Consider the following 23,914-nt stretch of genomic DNA (forward strand, 5'->3'; position numbering starts at 1 on the left):
TCTTTAAAATTAATCCACTGTACAAGCTGTGAAGAATGAAATCAACCTACCTCAGTGATCTTGGTAGGAGTGCTCTTGCTTAAAACTTCCCTCAGTCTTTTAACTTCGTGTTTCTCTCGTTCTGCTTCTTCCTGCTTTTTCCTCAGACTGGCCTCGTACTGGGAAATCATTTGGTTTCTGTTGTCAGTGAAAGACTGCATTTCTCTATCCTACGAAAAAAGTCAATTTCAGTTTTGAATCGTTGGATTAATATCTTGCAAAGAGTGTTTACAGTCGAGTGCTGCAATGAGCGCTTTTCGCTCAAGCAGCAAATAGTTCACACAGGCAACACTAGATGGCACACTGAATTGATAGTTCCGCTAAAACAAAAAACTACCGACCGAGTGAAATACACTCGAACTCTATTAGTACGTATTTACCATAATTTGTCTATGGTAGTGAACCCTCAAATATGGACAGTGAAGTAAAAGATGAAGTGAAATTGAAAAATAAGTGAACATAGTTATCTCTCCATGTTAAAATGCAGTTTTGTGTATCTTACCGAGATATGTGAAAATTAAATAGATGATTTTGGGCTGAAACTACCTAGACTGACATTTTATGTTTCTACGATTATTTTCACATTAAAATGATGTTCGATTGAATGTTATGTAACTGCATTTTATTATTTCGCAGAATATGATTATCATTTTCGGTAAGTGAACAATGATGTACACATATTTGTTGCACTATGATATGTTATTTGTAATTGCTTAGGCAGGTCTGTCAGCATGTGTATCCATTTTACGTTTCAGTCTGTAGATATTGCATACTTTCATATATATTGTATTTGGGCCTTACATAATAATATACATAATTATTATTTAGAATTGTAATTGCATAGAGTGGTTTCCTTCCATGTGTAGGTTTTAGGTTGACACTGCTGCTTATTAGGCTCTGAAATACAGGACGAACCCGATCATTCCACTACGAGTGCGGTATGTTCGAGCGTGGGAGATTCCAACAAGTTTGAGAGAGCGAAAGTTGTCCAATGCAGTACTCTAAGCCAAGCGTCAGGTTAACTTTGCAGCAGGTTTTTGCATATGTAGATCCAAACGTGCGCGCAGGATATAGTTCCACTGAGACGGGTTCTATTCTGACACAACTGCATACTTGCAAGAAAACAGTTATTTAATTTGAAAAATACAGACAAAATAATACATACATTAGCAGGTGTGGACTTGATCGGTTACTATCACTGTGCAGACGAACTTGGATCTGCAGATTCGCCAACTGGAGTTTGTATTGCGCTGAGGAATCGCTGAAGCCCAAGTGCGAGTCGAGCAAGACTGAATACGTTGCAGAGCGCGTGGAATCCGTGATACCAGTGTTGCACATCCCACTATTTTAACCCTACGTTTATTGTGCTTAATAATCCTGCTATACAGCGGCGAGAATGGCTGAATCGAGGTCTCCTGTTCAGCGAGTGTTATTGTGAGCTTCATCCGAAGGGAAAAGCTCTTCAAATCAAGCAAGTGGTTTAAAATGCATAATCCTCCTTACCGAAACAAGATCAAAGTAAAACAGGGCGTGAGGTGATTTGCCGTCAATGTGCGCATGAACTGTATCCCGGGTGTTGAATGATTTGCAGTTTGAGTTTAGGAAGAGGAAACGATTGTTTGTTTCTTGACGACAAAAGAATGTTCGCGATATTAAAAGATATCCCCGTGAGAAGAAACATGTTTATTATTTGGACCAGACATGCTTTAACTCTGTGAGCGGGAGCGTAAATTGAATATTTTTTTTCTATATACCACCCTGCAAAACCACCGCCAGGGCTGAAGAAACCGACGAGAAAGGGAGAGGGGAAGGGGGAGACTTATTGTTTCACCCACTAGGAGACATTGTTTCACCCACTAGCGGCAATGAAAGCTTTGTTGAAAGCACATATTTACTGTTCCGTGCAAAGAAAGGGACGGGTGATTAGCAAGAAATGGACAGACCAAGATTTGAATCCTGGTTTAGTGAAGTGATTCATAAATTGAAACCAGAGTAATAGCAGCAGACAATGCACCTGATTGTATATATCAGCAATAACAAATCATGCTTTTTTTTTGCTGGTATAACTTGAAGTGCGTATGTCTTACAGTAACCAAGTTTTTCATAAATGTATTTTTTTATAAACCAAAAACAATAATTTGTCATTAAATTCAAGAGGGCCTATCGTTGTTTACTTATATCTTTGTTTATTTTTATTTTTGCGTGCTCGAAATATACACACATGCTCATGGGCGTCCGGAAGAGGGGGCCTTGGCCACCCCTAGAGAATGAAATTCAACTAAAAATTATGTATTTCACACATATAATTTCATTTTATCCACAATTGTATGTGTTAATTATTGCATTAACACCATAAATTGAAATTTAAGCAATGTTTTTTTTAGGGAACTATCCTATTTTGGGGGAAATTGTGACTTGTTTGCTGCTCCCTGGAAAAAATCCTGCGGACGTCCATGCACATGTTCTCATGTTTCGAAGATATTTCGCATTTATATTAAGTAATGACACATTTTTTAAATAATTTATGCGCTGAAAGTACTTCTAAAATGTTATGGTTCAGGAGACAAAAAGAAACAAAAATACATTCTGCTTGACATGCATGCGGGTTTTGATGTGTTCTGCGGTTGGCAATACTGTGGATTTTCTGTGTCTGCGATGTAAGCAGCTCGGCGGTTGAGGCAAGACTGGCACGGAAGATTCTGAGCTCAGTTCTCGTGCGGATTGATACATAAAACCAGCTGCAAACTTAGCCTGATGCACGGCTCAGTTTACAGTGTTTTAGGCCACCAATTTATAAAAACTCTATAAAAGTAGGAAAACTTAAAACTTCAGGAAAATTTATTATTTTGCTCTATTGGAATCAAGAGGATTGAATGTATAATGTATGAAAAATGTAAAATCTGGAAACTTAGTCAAGGTTGCACTGTACACATCTGCAGTAATACACTTTAACAATGTAAGATCAGTATAATTCAAACTCAGTATCAGCACAATAGGTAGTAGCTATGGTGCTATATTGAAAAGGAAATTTAAATTTGCATATACTAATGAATAATGTTTATGTTCAAACAATAATAAATAACTTTATAATTATTAAATTGATAAAAGAAAACTAGAAACAACAAAATTACAAGAGCATTTATAACATATCAATGCTATACTTGAGAAGAAAATATATCTTTGTTATCTCCTTCCGGGATAAAGCAAGTCTTTGTATTCACAATTCTGAGCTTCCTTTTTCAAGATTCATCATCTGAACAAACCACATCCAAACGTAGAACATATAAGTGTCACTCTATGCAACCTTCCTCCAAGCACTCATTTCAGGAACTGTAACATTTACAAGCATGCTCGTTAAGCCAGATGAAAACAGATACCTATTCACTGCTTCAAAATCAACATGGCATCTTTTATACATATCAGTGTCATTCCATAACTTTCGAATCTTTATAAGATTATATCATGATCAAAGTTCATTCAAGTCATAAAAGGCTTCTATATAACTTAAACATCCAAGTTATTATAACATTACCAAGTTTAATGCTTTAAAAGCAACAATTATTGTAGAAATATATCACCATCCCATATTGCTATATCTGTCCTTATCCTTGTTCCATCTCCAGCTCTCCAAAGTCACAGACAACTAGTCTCAGAGCAACTAGTTCAAGCCAAATCTTTTAGTATGTGCAATCTTCAATTGTTTTTGTTTTATATTTTTGTCCATAAGTGCTTAACAGCTTGAATGTTTGTGTTGTAAATGTACATATTTGCTCTGTTACAGCTATTTTACTATGTATATTACAATATACTTATCTAATGATTACAATTACCATTTTTTTGAATGTTGATACAAAATACCAAGTATGACATCATATTATACATTGAACAATTTTAAAGAGTTGACCTTTGTATATACACCTTGAAGCCAATGCAAATGTACACAATTTCAATAAATTTAATTATAAATTTGAATATATCATATCTTTCTTGTCTGAAAGAACACATATGATTGAAGATATTTGTTTTTCATATTGCCAGTCAAAAATAACTGTTATGACTAACTTATTATAAATATTGCACAAATGTAGAACTTTGAACTTAGCCTAACCTTTTTGAAATGTTGTTATGACAATGTATTATTTATATTGTCATACTGGCGCTCAACAAGGGACGAACCCACAACAACAGATCTGAGCACTACTGAGACTTTTAACATATAATAATTAATATAATGCCTCTATATTTACAAACTGTTTTCATGTTTAGCATTATAATCAACTGAGTATAACTGAATATTTTTTTTAATGAGTATAACTGAATATTTGTTTTCCAACAATAGAACAAGAACATGTTCATCATGAACCAATACAGTGCAACTACACATAGTGAGTTTTTAGTACATAATAATGTTGAAAAACAAACAAAAAAAAATCAAGTTGTACATACCAACAATTATCTAATGAAGTTCCATATGAACCATTTTTACATAAAACAATGTAGCTCCATAACATTTTTATTTATTATGAACCAATGAAGCACCATTAAGAACTTCATTCTTAATCTGAGAGCATAATTTCTATATTAATCTTTATTTAGCCAAAAATATATTAATTATAATTTTCTATATGTAGAGTAAGTTACCTATGATCCAACTAAGTTTCCCATTGTGTATTCATCCATTTGTCTAGTAACATCAGCTAACAAGACAAGAATCTAAGTCCCTGCATCAAAAGCAAACATCCTCAGATTTACAGAGTGTCGAAACTAAGATTTCTTACATCACAAATCAATTCATGCAAGAAATGTATAAATTATGATGTGCGCACAAAAATTATAAATCTCAAATAACTGTTGTTTCTGAACTCACAGTGTCACGGCACGAATTTTCTATTCTGCCCTTTGTGAACACATTTTGGAGCCATAATGCATTCTAGCATTTTAAAGGAACCTACTACTTGACTTAAGATTAGATCAAAACGTCTTTGCTTCTTGTCAAGTTTATTTCTATTTGAGCCTACAATTCAACTCTTGGAATCTCAGAGCTCTATAAAATGTTTTAAGCCACAGCTAAATCTTAGCATTAAAATCTATTATGCACATGCTATCACATTATATTATACATTTTTTGCACTCCAAAATACACATAACAAAGAATATTTGTTATATTGAATTTTTCCACTGCTAATCACAACTAAGGATCAAGATATATGAATGAGGACCAATGTCGGATTACGAAGATCAACTTAAGGCAAACTCTACAAATGAATACTTCATACCTGAACTAATGTTTCAGACTCAAGGAAAGAAGCATGAAAAATGAGAAAATTTTTACATTGACATCTGATTAAAGAAAAATTGTGCATAAAGTACTGTGACTCACTGTACCACTCTTAAGCAACAGTCTAAGAGAAGAACTCAACCAACCAACCCTCATGGGTATGGTTGTGAAACAAAGCAGTATCTTTTGTCCTTCAAAGCAACAAAATAAACAATATGTTATCAGTTAAGATATCATTATCATGTTTTGTAATGATGAAGAAAATATTGCATTATACATTTATGAAGTATGAACATAAATATTGGATATATAATCTCAGATGCATAACACTGACAAACATATACATGTGTATATTAAAAAGAATTTACAACCATGAATCAATTTTCGATTATCAGAATTGCTTTGAGTTTGCAATTGAGAAAATACTATCTGATATTGTCAAATAATTAATCAATCTGTGTCTACTCTTAATATAGATCACACTTATAGAGAATGACATCACACTGACAATACCTTGTGAAAGCTCATTACTAGAATATCTTCAAGTGCAAAGATATCATATGATCATGTCAAAGTCCTTTAATATGCTGTCAAAATAAATCACAAATTAACGTTGTTAATTGTTGTTGTTCAAGTGCATTGATAAAATAATATATCTCTGAGGCTTAATTGACTAAAACCTTTTTAACGTAGTCATGTGTGATTTCAGAAGTCATCAAAAATACATTTAACATAGTTTTAATCCAAAACATGGTAAGAATGGTTATCTCAAAAGATACTTGATACTTACGATCATTATAAATATAAGACACGTGGCTCAGAGTAATCACTTATGTATTTAACTACATTTATATTATAATATAAATGGAACATTACATTCCCTGAAAAAACTAGTATAACTGGTCTTAATATGTATCTTTTCTTCATAAATTTATACCCCTAAGATGTGGAAATGGTCAACCTTCAATCATCATATATAGCAGCAGCATCGTGTGGCTTAGCTTGATAAGTGTATTTGAAATCATAAATACCTAACCTATCAACACTACACGATTACTATTGGAAGAATCCAAACTTGATAAGGCACCAAAGATACATGTGCATCATAAATATATATATATATATATATATTCATATAATAAATATTTCTGCATTAAGTGTCACAATAGGACTTACTATTGCCTTTACGTGAACACTTCACAATGCTTTCATGCAACTGTGGCATGGAATTATGAGTGACGAGCTTGGATCATCTAGTGGATGTCTCTGCTACACTTCATAAAATATACGAGGAAACAATCCATCTTCAGGAATTATTGACTTAACAATCCCCTAATAGCAAATAAAATAATTCTCGTATATAAGCATTTTAAATGCACTTACATTCTTGGTACACTACCACTACTTAACTAACATCTTGGGTAACATCTTTCACCAGCTATTCAAGTTTGTTACATAGATGAACTATTAAAGTGTTTTAAAATTAGCTTTTGTTGTGCATAATAATGCCAAGTTTCCCACAAACGTGCGGAGTTATATTTAAGTATAATAAACTTAAATATAGTGATCATGCAACTAAATTGTGCATAAAATAAATCACACACTTATACTTCAAAATATTATATTGTATTTTTGTCCATCAAGATGAACAGTAGTACTGTGGCCAAATATACCTCCCTAGACCAACAGTCTAGAAGATACTCCCAACCAACCACCCTTCGTAAGTTGATGTGTTAAGCAGTTACTACATCTATGCAAGATATAGCAGCTAAAGAAACATCAACTTGTTCTTGTTTACTTTGGGCAAGAAATTTCTGCACCAGATCAGCATGTGAGCTATTGATATTCTGCAAATGTTGCAACCAGAATTTCCTCTTACCAAGTGAACACCTCCATAACTTTACGTGTTCAATGGCCACATTTTCAATAAAATCACCATTCATGCAAAACAAAATTGAAATACGAGAATCCCCAAAATTTTTTATACATAAGTAAGGACCCTCAAACAGAAAACAATATTTTCTTATAGGATTATCATCCATGTCTCTCTGTCTACATTTGACAAAAACAAGATCACCAGGTGAGATTGATATTTTATTCACTTGCTTTTTGTTCAATTTATCTAACCTTTTTGTTCTAGCAGTGTGGCTCTTAATTTGAGACATGATTAGTTTTTTGTTCCATGGTATGATGTCACCTTGAGAACAAAATGCATCACCCAAATTAAAACTTGGCTCTTTGTTTAGTCTCAACTCTATAGGAGCAAATCCTGTATGTGAAGAAATAGCATTATTTAGCCAATGCAAAGCCAAGCTAACATGCTGTGGCCATCGTGAGTGGTTGTCTATGCACAACACCCTCATGACACGATTAAGTTCAGCATGATAACGCTCCACCATATTGGATGAAGGGTGATATGGAGGAGTAAACACAAGTTTAATACCATACTCCTTCATCTTTGTATTAAATATGTGTGAACGAAATTATGGTCCATTATCAGAAATTATTTTTTCCGGTATGCCGAGATGCACAAAATAAATTTCACATAATTTTTTCAATATAGAAACAGCATTGCTGTTAGGTATAGGATAAGCAATCAAGTATCTGGAAGCTGCGTCCAAAATAGTGAAAAGGAAACGTTCACGACCCATGGTAAAAGGACCTTGTAAATCAATAAATAAAATCTTACCAGGTTCATCAGTTAAGTGTATTTTGGCTAAATGTTTAGCGGGGTGCCTGTTTGGTTTTGTACGAACACAAATATCACAATCTGTGACATATTGTTGTACATCTTTTCTCATGCCTTTCCATTGAAAGTGACAAAATATTTGAGAAAGAGTACGACTTGCACCAAAATGGCCTGCTAAGTCATGAAATTTGTGCAAGACCAAACCAACTAGAGAAACAGGAATACAAATCCTAAGTTTTTGTGTGTTATGAAAATCCTTGACACACAATATATTATCCCTAAGTACGTACTGCTTACTCCAAGTCCTTCCTCTTGGATTAACAATATCAATTGAGGGATGTACTAAATATTCTCTTATTTCCATTAATTCTGCATCATTCTCTTGTGCTTTAATTAAACTCTTAATGTCTGTAATTGGTTTTAAAACATCTTTAAACTCCAATGAGTTAATTTGATACATCAGATCATCCTGCAAAGGAAAAGTTCTGCTAAGAAGATCTGCGAAAATATTCTCGGATCCCTTGCAGTACTGTATATCAAAGGAATACTGCTGTAATTGCACAAACCATCGGGTTAAGCGTGCATTCCAAGTATGTGCAGTTTCAAGCCAGGTAAGTGCTTTGTGGTCTGTCACCACAACGAAATGTCTACCTTTAAGCAGTGAACTAAATTTATCTATTGTATATAATATGGCTAAAACTTCCATTTCTGTGGATGTGTATGACTTCTCATAGTTTCGAAGTAACCTGCTTACAAAACCAAGAGGTTTGAAATCACCATCAATTACCTGAAAGCAGTATCCAGCCACACCTATCATCGAGGCATCAGTTTGTACATAAAATGTGTGTGTAAAATTAGGGAAGGCTAAAAGCACATGCTCACTAATTTTATCTTTCAGAGTGTGAAAGGCTATTGAAGCTTTCTCAGTCCACTGCCATTTAGTTTTGGTTTTTAGCAAGTCATACATTGGTTGTGCAATAATTGCATAATTTTTTATATATTTACTGATCCAATTAAAGCAACCTAGAATTTTCTGTAGTTGCTTCAAAGAATTAGGAATAGGTAAAGCCATAATTGATTGCACATACTTAGGATCCTTCTTATATCCTAGAGAAGTAATAATGTGTCCTAAAAATTTAATTTCGGACCTACAAAATTCACATTTTTCCAGTTTTAATGTCATGCCCGCTTGCTTTAACTTCTGCAGTACTGTATTAACATGTTGTAGATGTGATGCAAAATCTTTAGATTTAATAATGACATCATCTACATAAACTACCACAAATTCTCTGCAGTCAGCCAACACACGATTAAGTGCATCAACAAAAACAGCTGTTCCATTAACGGAACCAAAAACTACTCTTTTGAAGTGGTAAAGTACACCTTCAAACATAAAGGCAGTAAATTTTCTGCTTTCATGATGCAAATTTATTTGCCAAAAAGCATTCAAAAGGTCTACTGATGTAAAATATTTGCAATCCTGAAATTCTACCAACAATTCCTGTATTTTAATAGGGTGCACCTGAATTAATTTTACATGGCGATTGATTCCTTTTAGATCCACGCATAATCGGATACCTCCACCAGGTTTTGGAACAACCAAAAGTGGAGAAAGATATTCGGAATCTGAAAGCTCAATGACATCCCATTCAAGCATGGTTTTTATTTGCTCTCGAACTTTATCCCTATAAGCATATGGTATGGGATAGTTTCTTCCTACTATGGGTTCATTGGTATCTAATACCATTTTGTGTACATAATTTTTGCACAAACCTGGTCTATTAGAAAATATGTCTTCAAATTCTACTAAAAGCTGAATAAACATAAATTTCTGTTCATTTGTCAGAGAATCTGCCTTATTCACATATTCACTGAATTTGTTCTTAGTATGGATTGGCTGTATTTCTAACTTTTGACCCAAGTCTACTTGAGCACAATCAAAATAACACAACTCTTCATGATCACTCACTATTGGAATGAATCGTGCAAAAATTGGATTTTGTTTAGAACCACAAATCAAAGTTTTATTCATAAAATCTAAAGATGCCCTCATAGCATATAACATATCTAAACCTAAAATTACACTGACCTGTAGATTTTGCACAACTATAAACTGTACATAAATTTGTAAACTTTCTATGTTTATGTGTAATTTCACCATACCTAAAATTTTAGATTTCTTGTTCCCGGCAAAATCGACCAATTTTATGTTCGTGGCAGGTAAAAGTTTAGGTTTAGTAGCCTTTATATTTATATCTTTCCACACTTGAAGTGAAAGTAAACTGATTTCAGCTCCACTATCACAAAGGGCTATGTATGTTTTATCACAAATTTTAACACTAATTTTTGCTGTGTTGTGCTTTTTAATTAAAGCATTTTGAGGTATCGGAATTTCCTTTCCTTGGTCACAATTGTTATATTGAAATTCTTGTTCCCAATCACCAATATTCACTTCACAAATGGCAGGATTTATATTAAGACCTTCGATACCCACCTTAGAACAAAGGTCAACATCTAGTTTTTTCTCCAAAAAGAATCACTATTGTCAGTAGGACAATATTCTATAATATCTGGATTTAAATCCTTACATGCACTTATATTACTGATATTATGCACTGTAGCTTGTACACTTAAATCAGGAGATGTCCTATCAACTTGGGTTTGTTGCAAGCTACACACACCCATACTAGACAAAAACTGTCTAACTTTATCCATGCCAGCTTTATTCCAATGTACCATATCTACATTATTTCTGGATGGATGACCAAAATATTTCTGATATAAGGATTCGTCAATGTGACCATTTTCCAAGAAAAACAAAGGTGAAACATTATATACTTTTACATTATAATCATTATGTAAGGACATTAGATATAAATTAAAACTGTTCCAGGTCTGCCAAATAGGTTCATTAGAAGATGACATGTATCTTGGGAGAGGTGGTAAGCATAATATTGAAATTTTAAAACACTTGTTTTTTAACAGACTCATTAGTCGTGTAAAGGATGACTTCATTTGCTCAATGGACCTTTTCCGCATCAAGTCATTAGTGCCAATCATTAATAATACCTTATCTGAAATTCCAGATGCATTTTCAATGCGTTGTCTCAGGTCATCTATGGTTTGTCCTGAGACACACAAGCCAATGCATCTAGCACCAGAGGAATTTTTCTCCCATCTATATCCTAATATGTTTTGAGCAAACCTAACTAACATACTGTCTCCCAACAATTGTACATCATCTAATCTAGGAATATTAACACTAGACTTATTATTGTTGTTTTTATTAACCTTATATTGGCTTGACTTATTATTATCAGCATATCTGGATGGAGGATTTCGTACCTGATTTATGCCCATGGTACCTCCTACATCATGAGCAATCAACAGTTTTCCTGTTGTACTGTGTTATGCACTCTTGTATCAGATGATTGTTTATCACGCTGCTGTTGAACTCGATTACCAACATCAGAAGATGATTGTTTGTTATTATTTTTATTAAAAGTCCTAGAATTTCTATAGGATTTACTAGAATACCTATCCTTATTTCTATTTTGATCATTAGCACATGAAACATTTGCTACTCTAGCCTTATTCTTTGGATTATAATTATTTCTGTTCATGTCATTGAACCGTGCAGGATTATTTCTTAAAGATTGAAAATTTTCAATTACTTGCAACGTTTGGTGCAATGTACGTACGTTATTAATCACCATGTGTTCACTAATCCTGTGTGGTAATAATGAGGCTAATTGTGCTATCAAATGAGGTTCTTCAGCATGAGGCTGAGTAGACTTCAAAATTTTGTAGTTCTTATTCGCATATTGTAACAGGCTTACATTACTCTCTTTTGTAAAAGGAGAATTCAAAGTTTGAGACAACTTTACTGATTTCCAGCGGTCATTCTGATAATGTGCCAAAAAAGCCTCTTTAAATTCAGAATAAGTGGTAAACTGATTCTTTACTTCTAAGTACCAAGTTCTAGCACAATCAGTTAGAAGTTTTGGTATGTACTTCAAGAATTGACTTTCTTTGATGTCATAAATATCTAGGTTTTCCTCTACTTTTTCTAAGAATTCCGATGGTGCAAACTCTAAAGATATCCCATCAAAATGAGGGAAATGCCTCAAGTCCTGTGGTTTAATGAGAACTTTAATTTGACTCTTATTACAATTAGTCAATGGAACATCTACTGAATGACTAACATTAGTCATATGACCCGCATCATGTTGTGCATATGAAATTTTGTCATCAACATTATTATTAGCAACTGATTTGTTCTTCCTCAATTTTCGACGCTTAGATGCTAATCTTGTATTTCGGTATGGACCACTAAGCATACTTACTCTATCATGATCTGAATCTGTACTATTATACATCTCAGATTCAGTATTCACTCCTATATTATGTCTAACAAGACTACTTTTTGGTGAACCATGACAAACTTCATCTTTATTCCCAACTGTATGTTGTCTCTGATTTACAGTGTGAGAACTCATTCGAGGTGTAAAGTCACTCTGTGCTTTAGCTGTATTTTTAACTGCTATTATATCATGAGTTGATAATGGTGTTAATGCATTATTAACTACACTCATGATATTGGTTTCTATTTGTAGAAGTGCATTCTTAACACCTAATTCCAAAGAAGAGTTGATATTTCCTTTATTATTTACATCATGCAACTTATGCAATTCATCATCTCTATAATACTTGTGCCTTGTACTAATATCCACCGACTTATCACTATCAACATCACTCCTAATTGCATCATTCTCTGGAACGCGAGTGATAATAATATGCCTTGCACTGCTAGACATAACTTCTTTATCAACCTCATCATGTTGTATGCCAATAGATTTGACATCAACCTGTGATTCAGTTGAATTAGCATACTTGGTTTCACTTCGTAACTTAATTAGATCATTACTTAATGTACCAAGTGATACACTACACTGAGCACAAACCTCAAGACATTGATCCAGTTGAGAAGTAAACTATTTGGATAAATTACTAACTGTATAGTCTAATTTTTTATCCATATCCGCAGCAAGATAAACTAGCTCATCATTCATCCTTTGATCCAGTAATTGAACTTTCTTTTCTAACTTTTCTGTTCTATCTAAGCATTCCTTACGAAACTGTGAAATATCTACCTTAATTTCTCTAAGTTCCTTATTTTGAGCTTTACTGGCGTCAATGCTTTCTTTCATCTGACTCTGCACAGCACAGATACCTTCTTTCATTTCACCTTGCACTGCAGAGATACCTTCTTTCATTTCACCTTGCACTGCAGAGATACCTTCTTTCATTTCCGCCTGCTGCGATTTGAGCATCATCACAATGTCAGCCAATGTGATCTCCTTCTCCATAATGTTAGGTATTGAAACTAATATCAGAAACAAGAATATTCACAACTCAATAACTTATTCTTTCCTATCCAATAATTGTACCATTTGAGTCCTCATAATCTAAGTTTAACAATGTAAGTCCAGTATAATTCAAACTCAGTATCAGCACAATAGGTAGTAGCTATGGTGCTATATTGAAAAGGAAATTTAAATTTGCATATACTAATGAATAATGTTTATGTTCAAACAATAATAAATAACTTTATAATTATTAAATTGATAAAAGAAAACTAGAAACAACAAAATTACAAGAGCATTTATAACATATCAATGCTATACTTGAGAAGAAAATATATCTTTGTTATCTCCTTCCGGGATAAAGCAAGTCTTTGTATTCACAATTCTGAGCTTCCTTTTTCAAGATTCATCATCTGAACAAACCACATCCAAACGTAGAACATATAAGTGTCACTCTATGCAACCTTCCTCCAAGCACTCATTTCAGGAACTGTAACATTTACAAGCATGCTCGTTAAGCCAGATGAAAACAGATACCTATTCACTGCTTCAAAATCAACATGGCATCTTTTATACATATCAGTGTCATTCCATAACTTTCGAATCTTTATAAGATTATATCATGATCAAAGTTCATTCAAGTCATAAAAGGCTTCTATATAACTTAAACATCCAAGTTATTATAACATTACCAAGTTTAATGCTTTAAAAGCAACAATTATTGTAGAAATATATCACCATCCCATATTGCTATATCTGTCCTTATCCTTGTTCCATCTCCAGCTCTCCAAAGTCACAGACAACTAGTCTCAGAGCAACTAGTTCAAGCCAAATCTTTTAGTATGTGCAATCTTCAATTGTTTTTGTTTTATATTTTTGTCCATAAGTGCTTAACAGCTTGAATGTTTGTGTTGTAAATGTACATATTTGCTCTGTTACAGCTATTTTACTATGTATATTACAATATACTTATCTAATGATTACAATTACCATTTTTTTGAATGTTGATACAAAATACCAAGTATGACATCATATTATACATTGAACAATTTTAAAGAGTTGACCTTTGTATATACACCTTGAAGCCAATGCAAATGTACACAATTTCAATAAATTTAATTATAAATTTGAATATATCATATCTTTCTTGTCTGAAAGAACACATATGATTGAAGATATTTGTTTTTCATATTGCCAGTCAAAAATAACTGTTATGACTAACTTATTATAAATATTGCACAAATGTAGAACTTTGAACTTAGCCTAACCTTTTTGAAATGTTGTTATGACAATGTATTATTTATATTGTCATAACACAATCACTGGGGATCTTGATTTTGTGCAAATGTGGTGACTGAAAAAGTCAAATGTTGCAAAAATTGTTTATGTATGTGCAGTGACATGTTCTCAACACATTTTTCATGCATCTGAAATTGCAAAATAATGTGAATTTTGCATAAAATGTAAATTGTACCCTATTTCCAAATTTCAACACATTTGGTGCTTCATACATGAAAACTTCCCAGAAAATCCAACATTCTTGTGTTTTAGGCTTAACAAATAAAACACATATTTTATTAAATTTATATATATATAATGGATAAAAGCAAGGAGGGCCAAAAGGGCTAAGTAAAAATCAAAGAAGGTGAAAGGAAACACTCAACGGACAGTAGAAACTTCCGGTTCTGTCTCTTTCTCCTCACACCGATGATGCTACGAAGTTAGCGAAAACTTTGAATTTTTCTACTGTCTGGTGAGTGTTTCCTTTCATCATCATTGATTTATATATATATATATATACAGGAATAGGGTTAGAAATGGTGCCAGAAGGGCGGATAAATACAAATAATGAAGGAGACAGTAAACACTTACCACACGAATAGAAATAATTCAATATTTCGCGATCCGAGTCGCATTTTCAAGAAGGTAGATAAAAGATCGACGACACTTTGAGTAGAGGCACAGAATACTGACCGTAGCGTCTCTACGGTCAGTGTTGCCAGAAACAGTTGAAAGGAAACACAAAATACTTTAGCCAGTGTTTACTGTAAGGTGGGTGGGTAGTTACGGGGAGGAGAGGAAAGAGTTACTGGTTGGCTAGGTTGAGTCTGGGGGGTATAGTGGCGTGCATGCCTGCTAGATAGGCCCTTTCCCATCGCCTGCGGAAAGATGTGTCAGAGCGGGGGGGTAAAAGGTGGATGATGGCAACACGGAAGCAGTTATTGAAGGTGGTGTTATGGCTGTTGGTGTGGATGGCAACTGTGAAATCGGACTTTTGGGTGGAGGAACGGTGATTATTTATCCTTAGATTCAAGGGGGTGGAGGTTTCGCCTAGGTAGAAGTTGCCGCAGATTTGACAGATGAGGGTGTAAATTAGGTTGGATGAGTGGCAGGTGCCCTTAGGGAGAAGGGTGAACTCACCTGCCGCTGTAGGGATCAGGAGGGTGGGGGAGGTGATGAGTATGGGGCAGGTCTTGCATCTGGGTTTGTTGCACCTGTGGGCTGGGGGAAGGGGTGCGGAAGGGGTGGGGGTGTTTCGGACCAAGATGTTTTGGAGGTTGGGGGGGCGACGGAAGACGACCCTAGACTTTTCCCGAAAGATGTCTCTGGTCTCGGGATCACTGTGCAGGATGGGGAGGAGGGAGTGGAGGGTATGTCTGATTTTCGTAATGTGAGGGTGGTACTGGGTGATCAGAGTTGGAGGGTTGGTTTTGGGTTGTTTGGTGCGGTTGTGGGAGTTAGCTCTAGTGATTTGTTTGTTGATGAGGGTGGAGGGGTAGCCACGGTTGGTTAGGGCTTGGTGCAGGCGTAGGTTGTAGTTTTGGCGGGATGAGGGGGATGAGTTGAGGCGCTGGCCTCTGAGGGCAAGGGAAATGGGATGGCTTTTTTGGTGTGGTAGGGGTGTGAGCTGGAGTAGTGGAGATACTGGAGGTGGTTGGTTGGTTTGATATGTATGGATGTTTCCAAGTGGTCTCCCGCAATGTGGATGTCCACATCGAGGAAGGTCACTTGGTCTTTGGAGTGGAACCAGGTGAATTTGAGGGTGGTGAACTCATTTAGTTGGTTTAGGAATGTTGTGAGGGAGGGTTTATCTACCTTCTTGAAAATGCGACTCAGATCGCGAAATATTGAATTATTTCTATTTGTGTGGTAAGTGTTTACTGTCTCCTTCATTATTTGTGTGTATATATATATATATATATATAAATCAAAGAAGGTAAAAGGAAACACTCACCGGACACTAGGAAAATTCAAAATTTTCGCTAATTTCATAGCATCATCGGTGTGAGGAGAAATAGACGGAACCTCACACCGATGATGCTATGAAGTTAGCGAAAATTTTGAATTTTTCTACTGTCCGGTGAGTGTTTCCTTTTACCTTATTTGATATATATATATATATATATATCAATTTCCATCTGCATCCAGGGATACCCCAGGTGCACAGCTGAAGGTGCAAAGCCCACCAAGTCATGACTCAAATCCTAAGTATAAAACCCCTGGAGACAGTAAATCGATCTCTCACTTCGCTCCAATATCACCACCAAACTGATCAACGAGAAGACGACGACGGCCTGCAACTTTACGAGGCGGCAACAAGTGAGAAATCCATAAGCAGTCCGGATTAAGCCAGCCGAAGAATCTGCAATCCATAAAATCAAGTCGCCGAATTGCCTGCCCTCTCTTATCGCCATCTTCGATCTCTCCAGCGGGCACCTGTCACCATGTAACCATCGCTGACGCCAGAAGCCGAGGGCCAGACCTACAGCTAAGGGTGAGTAGCGCTCAACATCACAGGCTCCCAACAAGCCTTCATCAGCTTCCTTAAGGGTAGAGGTGGTTAGCCAAGTCAAACTTGAGACCTATCGTATTTATCTGAGCTACGTCCCGGCATGACTCGATCCCGTACCTTACCCGACATCACACTACAATACATACACACATACACAAATGATGAAGGAGACAGTAAACACTTACCACACGAAGATAAATAATTCTATATTTCGCGATCTGAGTCGCATTTTCAAGGTACTGTGCCTCTACTCCATGTGACGCCGATCTTTCCATCTTCTACCTTGAAAATGTGACTCAGATCGCGAAATATAGAATTATTTCTCTTCATGTGGTAAGTGTTTACTGTCTCCTTCATCATTTGTATTTATCTGCCCTTCTGGCACCTTTTCTGATCCTATTCCTGTGTTATATATATATATATATATAGTGGCGGAGCGTGACCTTTCCAACAGTGTAAGCCTATCATGATGAAGGTTATTTCTCGTTGTGCTTCTTTTTGGGCCGACATGGTTAGTGATTTATCCTCACACATCGACCCCCCCATTTTATCAGAACACTTCCCTGGATTTTTTCACCAAATTAAAAACTCTGGATAAATCCCTGGGATTGGTGTTTTCTTTGCTAGGCTGTGTATCTCCTACATTTCAACTGATAATTAAGTCAGTCAGTCTTATTCCTATCACAATGAGTAACGTAACGATAAAAAATATGCAAAGTTAGATAAAATGAATAATAATAACAATAATAATAATAAAGAAACTGCAATGGAAGGAACAGAAAAGTGCTGAATACCTTTTACAACCGCATAACCAAGTATCAGCTTCGTACCCTGAATCACAAAATCGGCGCTCTTTATTTCTCGTTCTGTTACTATGCCTGCTAGAGAAGGAAGGGATGGGCCTACCTACATCCACAAGTTGTTCTTAGCAGCAAAATCCTTGCTGGAAAATGGCCTCTTCAACAAGTTCTTCACTCCACCGCACAATCACACTCATTTTATTCCCTAATGCAGTTTAGTATCACAGCACAGGGCCGACAGTCTGCTTTCAATAGATGGAATTCCCAAAAGCAATGCCTCGACAACAAAAACGGGGAAACAAAAAGAAACCAGATCCAAAATTGGTCACTGCTCAAAGCAGTGATCTTTCAGACTGTGAGGGGAATATCCCTTTCCGATATAAATAAATTCCCTCTCTTGCCTTAAAATTCCCTATATTTAGTAAAAAAAAAATACAATATTAATTATAAAAGAAATGCTCACTAATTGTAGGGACATATCCAGAAATGTCTATCAAAGGACATGTAAGTGCTTTCTTAGGATAATGTAAAAGCAAATGTAGCACCTGAAAGATCATAAACAGGCTTTTCGAACGCTGTTCGAAGAGTTTTTGAATCACGGACTACGTAATAATATTTGATTCACATTTGACATGAGATTTGTAAAATTGGTTCAATCTTCAGCTTTCATTAACATTTGTTTATTTATTTATTTTTGCACTTTTTAGCTCAATTATTACCAGCTGAGGTCATACATAAACGGAAAACAGAGATCTTAATATTTCTGATGTTTATGCTCTCCTACAAGCTAAAAACAGAAACAAGAGTTTAGCACATCAATGTGTATCTATTTTTCCCGTATCCTGCTCATTTTTAGGTTTCTTCTTTTTCCCCTTCCTGTTAGATTTTTGCTTCAGAATTCCCTGTTCCTGGAAAAAACCTCCTTGAATCACCACCGGCTCAAATTTCCTTCGCTGTCAACCATTCATATCCGACAACGCTGAAGCCCCTCCTCCTCTTGCAGGACCTGTGTCTCGGTCGCGCGTATTCAGTGAAGCCAACCCAAGCATAATGATGCTAAATCTCGCACAAGTTTAAAAAGTCATTTGTAAGTTGGGGATATAAATAAAACAAGAGGGCCACTTTTCGTTCTGGTTGAATTTTCTCAAACTTTTCACGTATAACGTCAAACCCAAGCCGTTGGTTGAACCATTCGAATTTGTATTTATGTTTTTGTTATAAATTAATATTAATAATATGAAAATCACAGAACAATTTACTAGTATGGAGCATAATTTCGGAGTTTAAACGACACCATCGATGTCCAGAAAGGGCAAGGCAAGGAGACACTTCCTGAAAAATGAATGTCAACCATTTTCACAAAAATACAATTTCATTTCAGTCACATCAAATGTTAATTATTGTAAGGGCGTTGCAGAAAAATGTTAACTTCAAATTGAATTAGTATATTTTAAGAAGGGAAATATACCTAGTTTACCCCATCCCCTGTAAAAAAAAATACTTTGCTTAATCCTCCCTGGTGGAAATAACGCGGACGTCCATGAACAACACGTTTTCTGAACATGAGGTTTGCAACGCTGCTGTAAGCCTGTGGCCGTAGGTTTACAAACATAGGGTTTGGCCCGCTCTTCTCCCTATATTCCTTGCTCTTCTCCATCCAGATACGGTAGGCACTGCTCCTTCACGGTCAGAAATTTGTAAGGCAACATTCAGACGGCTTACAACTTTCCGCAAGTAGAAGGCGGGAGTTCTCATGTGGCCCTTGGTGCTAAAGTGTTGCAATCTAACAAACAGGATCTGGAAGACTGGTATCGGGCCAAGTTGAACTTTTTTACGAATTTTGCCATATAATTACATACATTTTACTAGAACTAATAAAGTGTAAGCCCGGCTTACATGGACGCTGTATAACTCCCTCCTCCCAAGACCCCCCTCCCCCACCCACCAACCATCCCTTGGAAAGGTACATTACTGCCATCACTTCCACCACCTCTGACAGCTCATTCTTAAATGACCTCCAGAACCAACCTAACGTCAACCCCTCCCAACAGAAAGCTCTCCGAGATCTCCACAACAACCATAACATCAAAATCCTCCCAGCTGACAAGGGTCAACCACGGAGGTCTTGAACTCTCAAGATTACCGGCAGAAGCCACCCGCCAGCTGGCTGACCCCTCCACCTACAAACCCACCACAGCTGACCTATCCTCCGAACACCTCAAAAAAATCCAGGACCTCATACACAGCCATGTCAATTCCTGAGAATCTCCGCACCCCACCTTCTATCTATTACCCAAAATCCACAAACCTGGCAACCCCGGTACACCCATTGTGTCCAGCTACAACTCGCCCACAGAAAGAATCTCAGCCTTTGTTGACTCCCATCTCCAGCCTCTTATGAAAGCTCTGCCCTCCTACCTCCGTGACACCAACCACTTCCTCCAGAAAATCAGCACCCTTCCACCATCGACGTCACTTCCCTCTACACCAAAATACCCCACGCCCATGGCCTCTGCTCCATAGAATTCTACCTCAACAGCAGACCTAAACCTCACAACCCCAGCACTAACTTCCTGACCCACTTAGCCCACCTTGTCCTCACATGTAACAATTTCACCTTCGGCAACCAACATTTCCTACAGATCCGAGGTACAGCCATGGGCACCAGAATGGCCCCATCCTATGCAAACCTCTTCATGGGCAAACTTGAGCGAGAGTTCTTGGATACATAACCCCTCCTCTGGCTCCACTTGATCGACGACATCTTTATGGTCTGGACACATGGAGAACCTTCCTTATCAGCTTTCCTGGACCAACTTAATCACTTGCGTTCCATAAAATTCACCTGGACGCACTCCCCCAACCAGATCACCTTCCTGGATGTGGACGTGCACATCGAGGGAGGACACCTGACTACCTCCATCCACATAAAACCCACCAACCACATGCAATACCTACACTTCTCCAGCTCCCACCCGTTCCATACCAAAAAAGCCATTCCATTCTCTCTGGCCCTCAGGGGACAGCACCTGAACACTTCACCCACCTCCCGCCAGAATTATAACCTCCGCCTACACCAAGGCCTGGTCAACGGTGGATATGCCTCCTTCCTGGTCACAAAACAAATATCGCGAGCTGCCTCACACGCCACTACCACTAACCCATCCAATATCATCCCCACCTCAACAAAATCAGGCACACACTACACTCTCTTCTCCCCATTCTCCACAGTGATCCTGAAACCAAAAACATATTCCCCGACAAGCCCAGAGAGGTTTTCAAAAGCCCAACCTCCTGGTCCACTACACTCCTTCACCACACAACCAACACCCCTTGCCCACAAATGCAACCGCCCTAGGTGCAAGACCTGCCCCATCCTCATCACTTCTCACACCCTCCAGGTGCACACGGCCACTGGCAAATTTGCCCTCCTTCCCAAAGGGACCTGCCATGCCTCAAACCTGATCTACATCCTCACCTGCAACATCTGTGGTGATTTTTACCTCAAGGAAACTTCAACGGCCCTCAATAACCACCGCTCCTCCACCCACAACCTGGACTTCACAGTCGCTGTCCACACCAACCACCACAACATCCGTTTCAACGACTGCTTCCGGGTAATGATCATCCATCTCCTACCCCAACCAACCAACCAACCAACCAACACCTCTGTTCGCAAAAGATGGGAGAGGGCCTATATATCGGCCATGAGTGCAACCACTCCACCTGGCCTGAACAAGGCCACCCAGTAATGCCCCACCCAACCCATCCCACCCACTCACAGTTTTCGACGAGCCTGGTGACGAAACAGTGTTTTTTCGTTCTACGCACTGCTTCTTCTTCGATGGGGACGTGGCAACTCTGCAGGGCCCCAACTTCTGGTTCTGTCTTTCATCTCACACCGATGATGCTACTAAGTTAGCAAAAATTTTGAATTTTCCCACTGTCCGGTGTGTTTCCTTTCTCCTTCTTTGATTTTTATTTAGCCCTTTTGGCCCTCCTTGCTTTTATCCATTTTTCCACTATATACAGGGTGTTTAATAAGTTCGTTTACAACGCTTGGGAAGTGATTGTACAAGTGAAAATAAGGTGGAAAGTTCATGTAACAAAATTCCGGAAACGGCTTTGTTGCCGAGTTATTGACGTTTGAAAACGTGGGAAAATGATTTTCCGAAGTGAATAATAGCAAAACGGGTGGAGAGAAGTTGTCGGTGTTGGGCGGTCCACTAAGAAATTGGGTACGCTCGTCAAAAAATCACGCGGCAATGTTGTGCAATGTCGACGCAAGGGATTCCGCAAGGGATTCCCCAAAGGACGCAAACGAAGATGTTGACGGGAGTGGGGTGGGTGTGTGTTCTGCGTGAGCTGGTATCGACGAAAATTGGCATGTGTTGAATGGCACCAAAAAACAAAGAAAATTTCCTGAGCGAAGGGCACCATGACGTAAAAACAAGCTTATTTTGCATTTTGAAGTTCACTTCGTATCATTGTGACAAAATATGGTAGGAAAATGCATCTTGCCTCTCTAAAAAACATGAAAAATGAATATTACAGTGTCTTATTTTACATGTGTTTTTCTGTCAAAAAATAAATATGCATGCCTCTATATATAACAAAATACTGAATGGAGAAAAAAATGTATGAATTTAGAGAACTACTGAAAACTTTATACACAAGAATCTAATATGAAAGTTTGCGTCACTGTTCTAATGATATAAATTCCTTAATTAAATCACTAATAATGGACACGCCATCTATATATATCTCTCTCTCACACACATTTCTTTTAAAAAATTACCTTCATTTCTAAGGCATCTCTCAACTGACGAATCTCAATCTCGAGATCCGAATTTCTGGCTTTGGCATATTCAGTTTCTTGTGCCAGTGTTTTAAAAAAGCCTTCATTTTTTATATATCCCTGAAGTTGGATTTGTAACTTTTCCACTTCTGTTTCTTTTTCTCTGTAATGAAAATTGTACAAAGTTAGGAATTTAAATTGTATATTCATATACACACTTGCACATATTTAAGAAAACATGGTACTAACAAAAGCAAGTTATTCCATTTCCAGTCCACCTTTCCCCATCTTATATTCTAATAGTTTTTCTTGTATGTACGCATTACTTGCATTGTAGAATTATTTTCTTGTAGTTTACTACAAAAACTGTTTTCTTATGCTTGTAATAACCGTAAACTACAGGGTGGCTCAAATAGTCACTTAACACCCCCGGTACAAGGCTACTGCAGCGCACAACATGGAAATGGTGATGACCAATCGTTATCAGGCCAAGGGGGAACCACATTGACGCCACCTGCACCGTCGGCGGCCATCTTGAATTCAACTTCATAATTTTAAATGGGAAGGGGGTGATATGATATATCAAATCCGGTTAGAATTTCAAGAGAAATGCAATGGTGAATGTTTTTTCGACGTATCTTTAACCAGTAAAAGTTATGACAGAATTCTTGTACCAATTTGCTCCTTTTCGAGGTGTTAGAAAAATGCCTTAAAATTTGTTTAGCGGATCGGTAACGCATCGAGATCAAAGTGACGTCTACGGAGAGAAGTTCGCATGCAATTGCATATGATTTTAATCGGATACATCCACGAAGAGCTGCGCATTATGAATGGTTGTCGTGAACAATTTACAGTAAGACGCTTCCATTGAATTAAAAGTCCTTCACAGTAACAAGGCTAATGTTTATGTTCATAAGGAAGTTCATAAACAGAATATGCGACCCTTGTGATCTGATAACTAACTTTGGACAGAAACTGCTTCACAACGTTCCCGTAGTGTTCTGGTGTTCCTCCCTATTGAAAAAATTCTGTAAAAAGTACCTTCTTCCATAAGCAAGGATGAAAAAACCTTTTTATTTAACAAATCCAAGTAGCCCTAAGCATTTAAGGTTCCGTTGATAGAAAATTGACTAACCAATCGTGTTCCACAC

The 23,914-nt window shown here is 36.9% G+C and overlaps 1 protein-coding gene across 3 annotated transcripts in view; it reads right to left on the reverse strand.

Annotated features, from left to right (window-relative positions):
* The window catches only part of LOC146002569 (uncharacterized), a 205,775-nt gene that overhangs the window by 20,779 nt on the left and 161,082 nt on the right, over positions 1-23,914 (reverse strand). For all 3 annotated transcript variants that reach the window (XM_083140509.1, XM_083140510.1, XM_083140508.1), the window contains exons 25-26: positions 22,764-22,926; positions 51-209 (exon numbers count right to left, since the gene is read on the reverse strand). In XM_083140509.1, coding sequence (XP_082996635.1) covers positions 51-209; positions 22,764-22,926 — 322 coding nt within the window. The remainder of the gene's footprint in view (positions 1-50; positions 210-22,763; positions 22,927-23,914) is intronic.

The sequence above is a fragment of the Lepisma saccharinum genome, chromosome 18, assembly GCF_977018435.1.
Source record: "Lepisma saccharinum chromosome 18, izLepSacc3.1, whole genome shotgun sequence".
NCBI lineage: Eukaryota > Metazoa > Arthropoda > Insecta > Zygentoma > Lepismatidae > Lepisma > Lepisma saccharinum.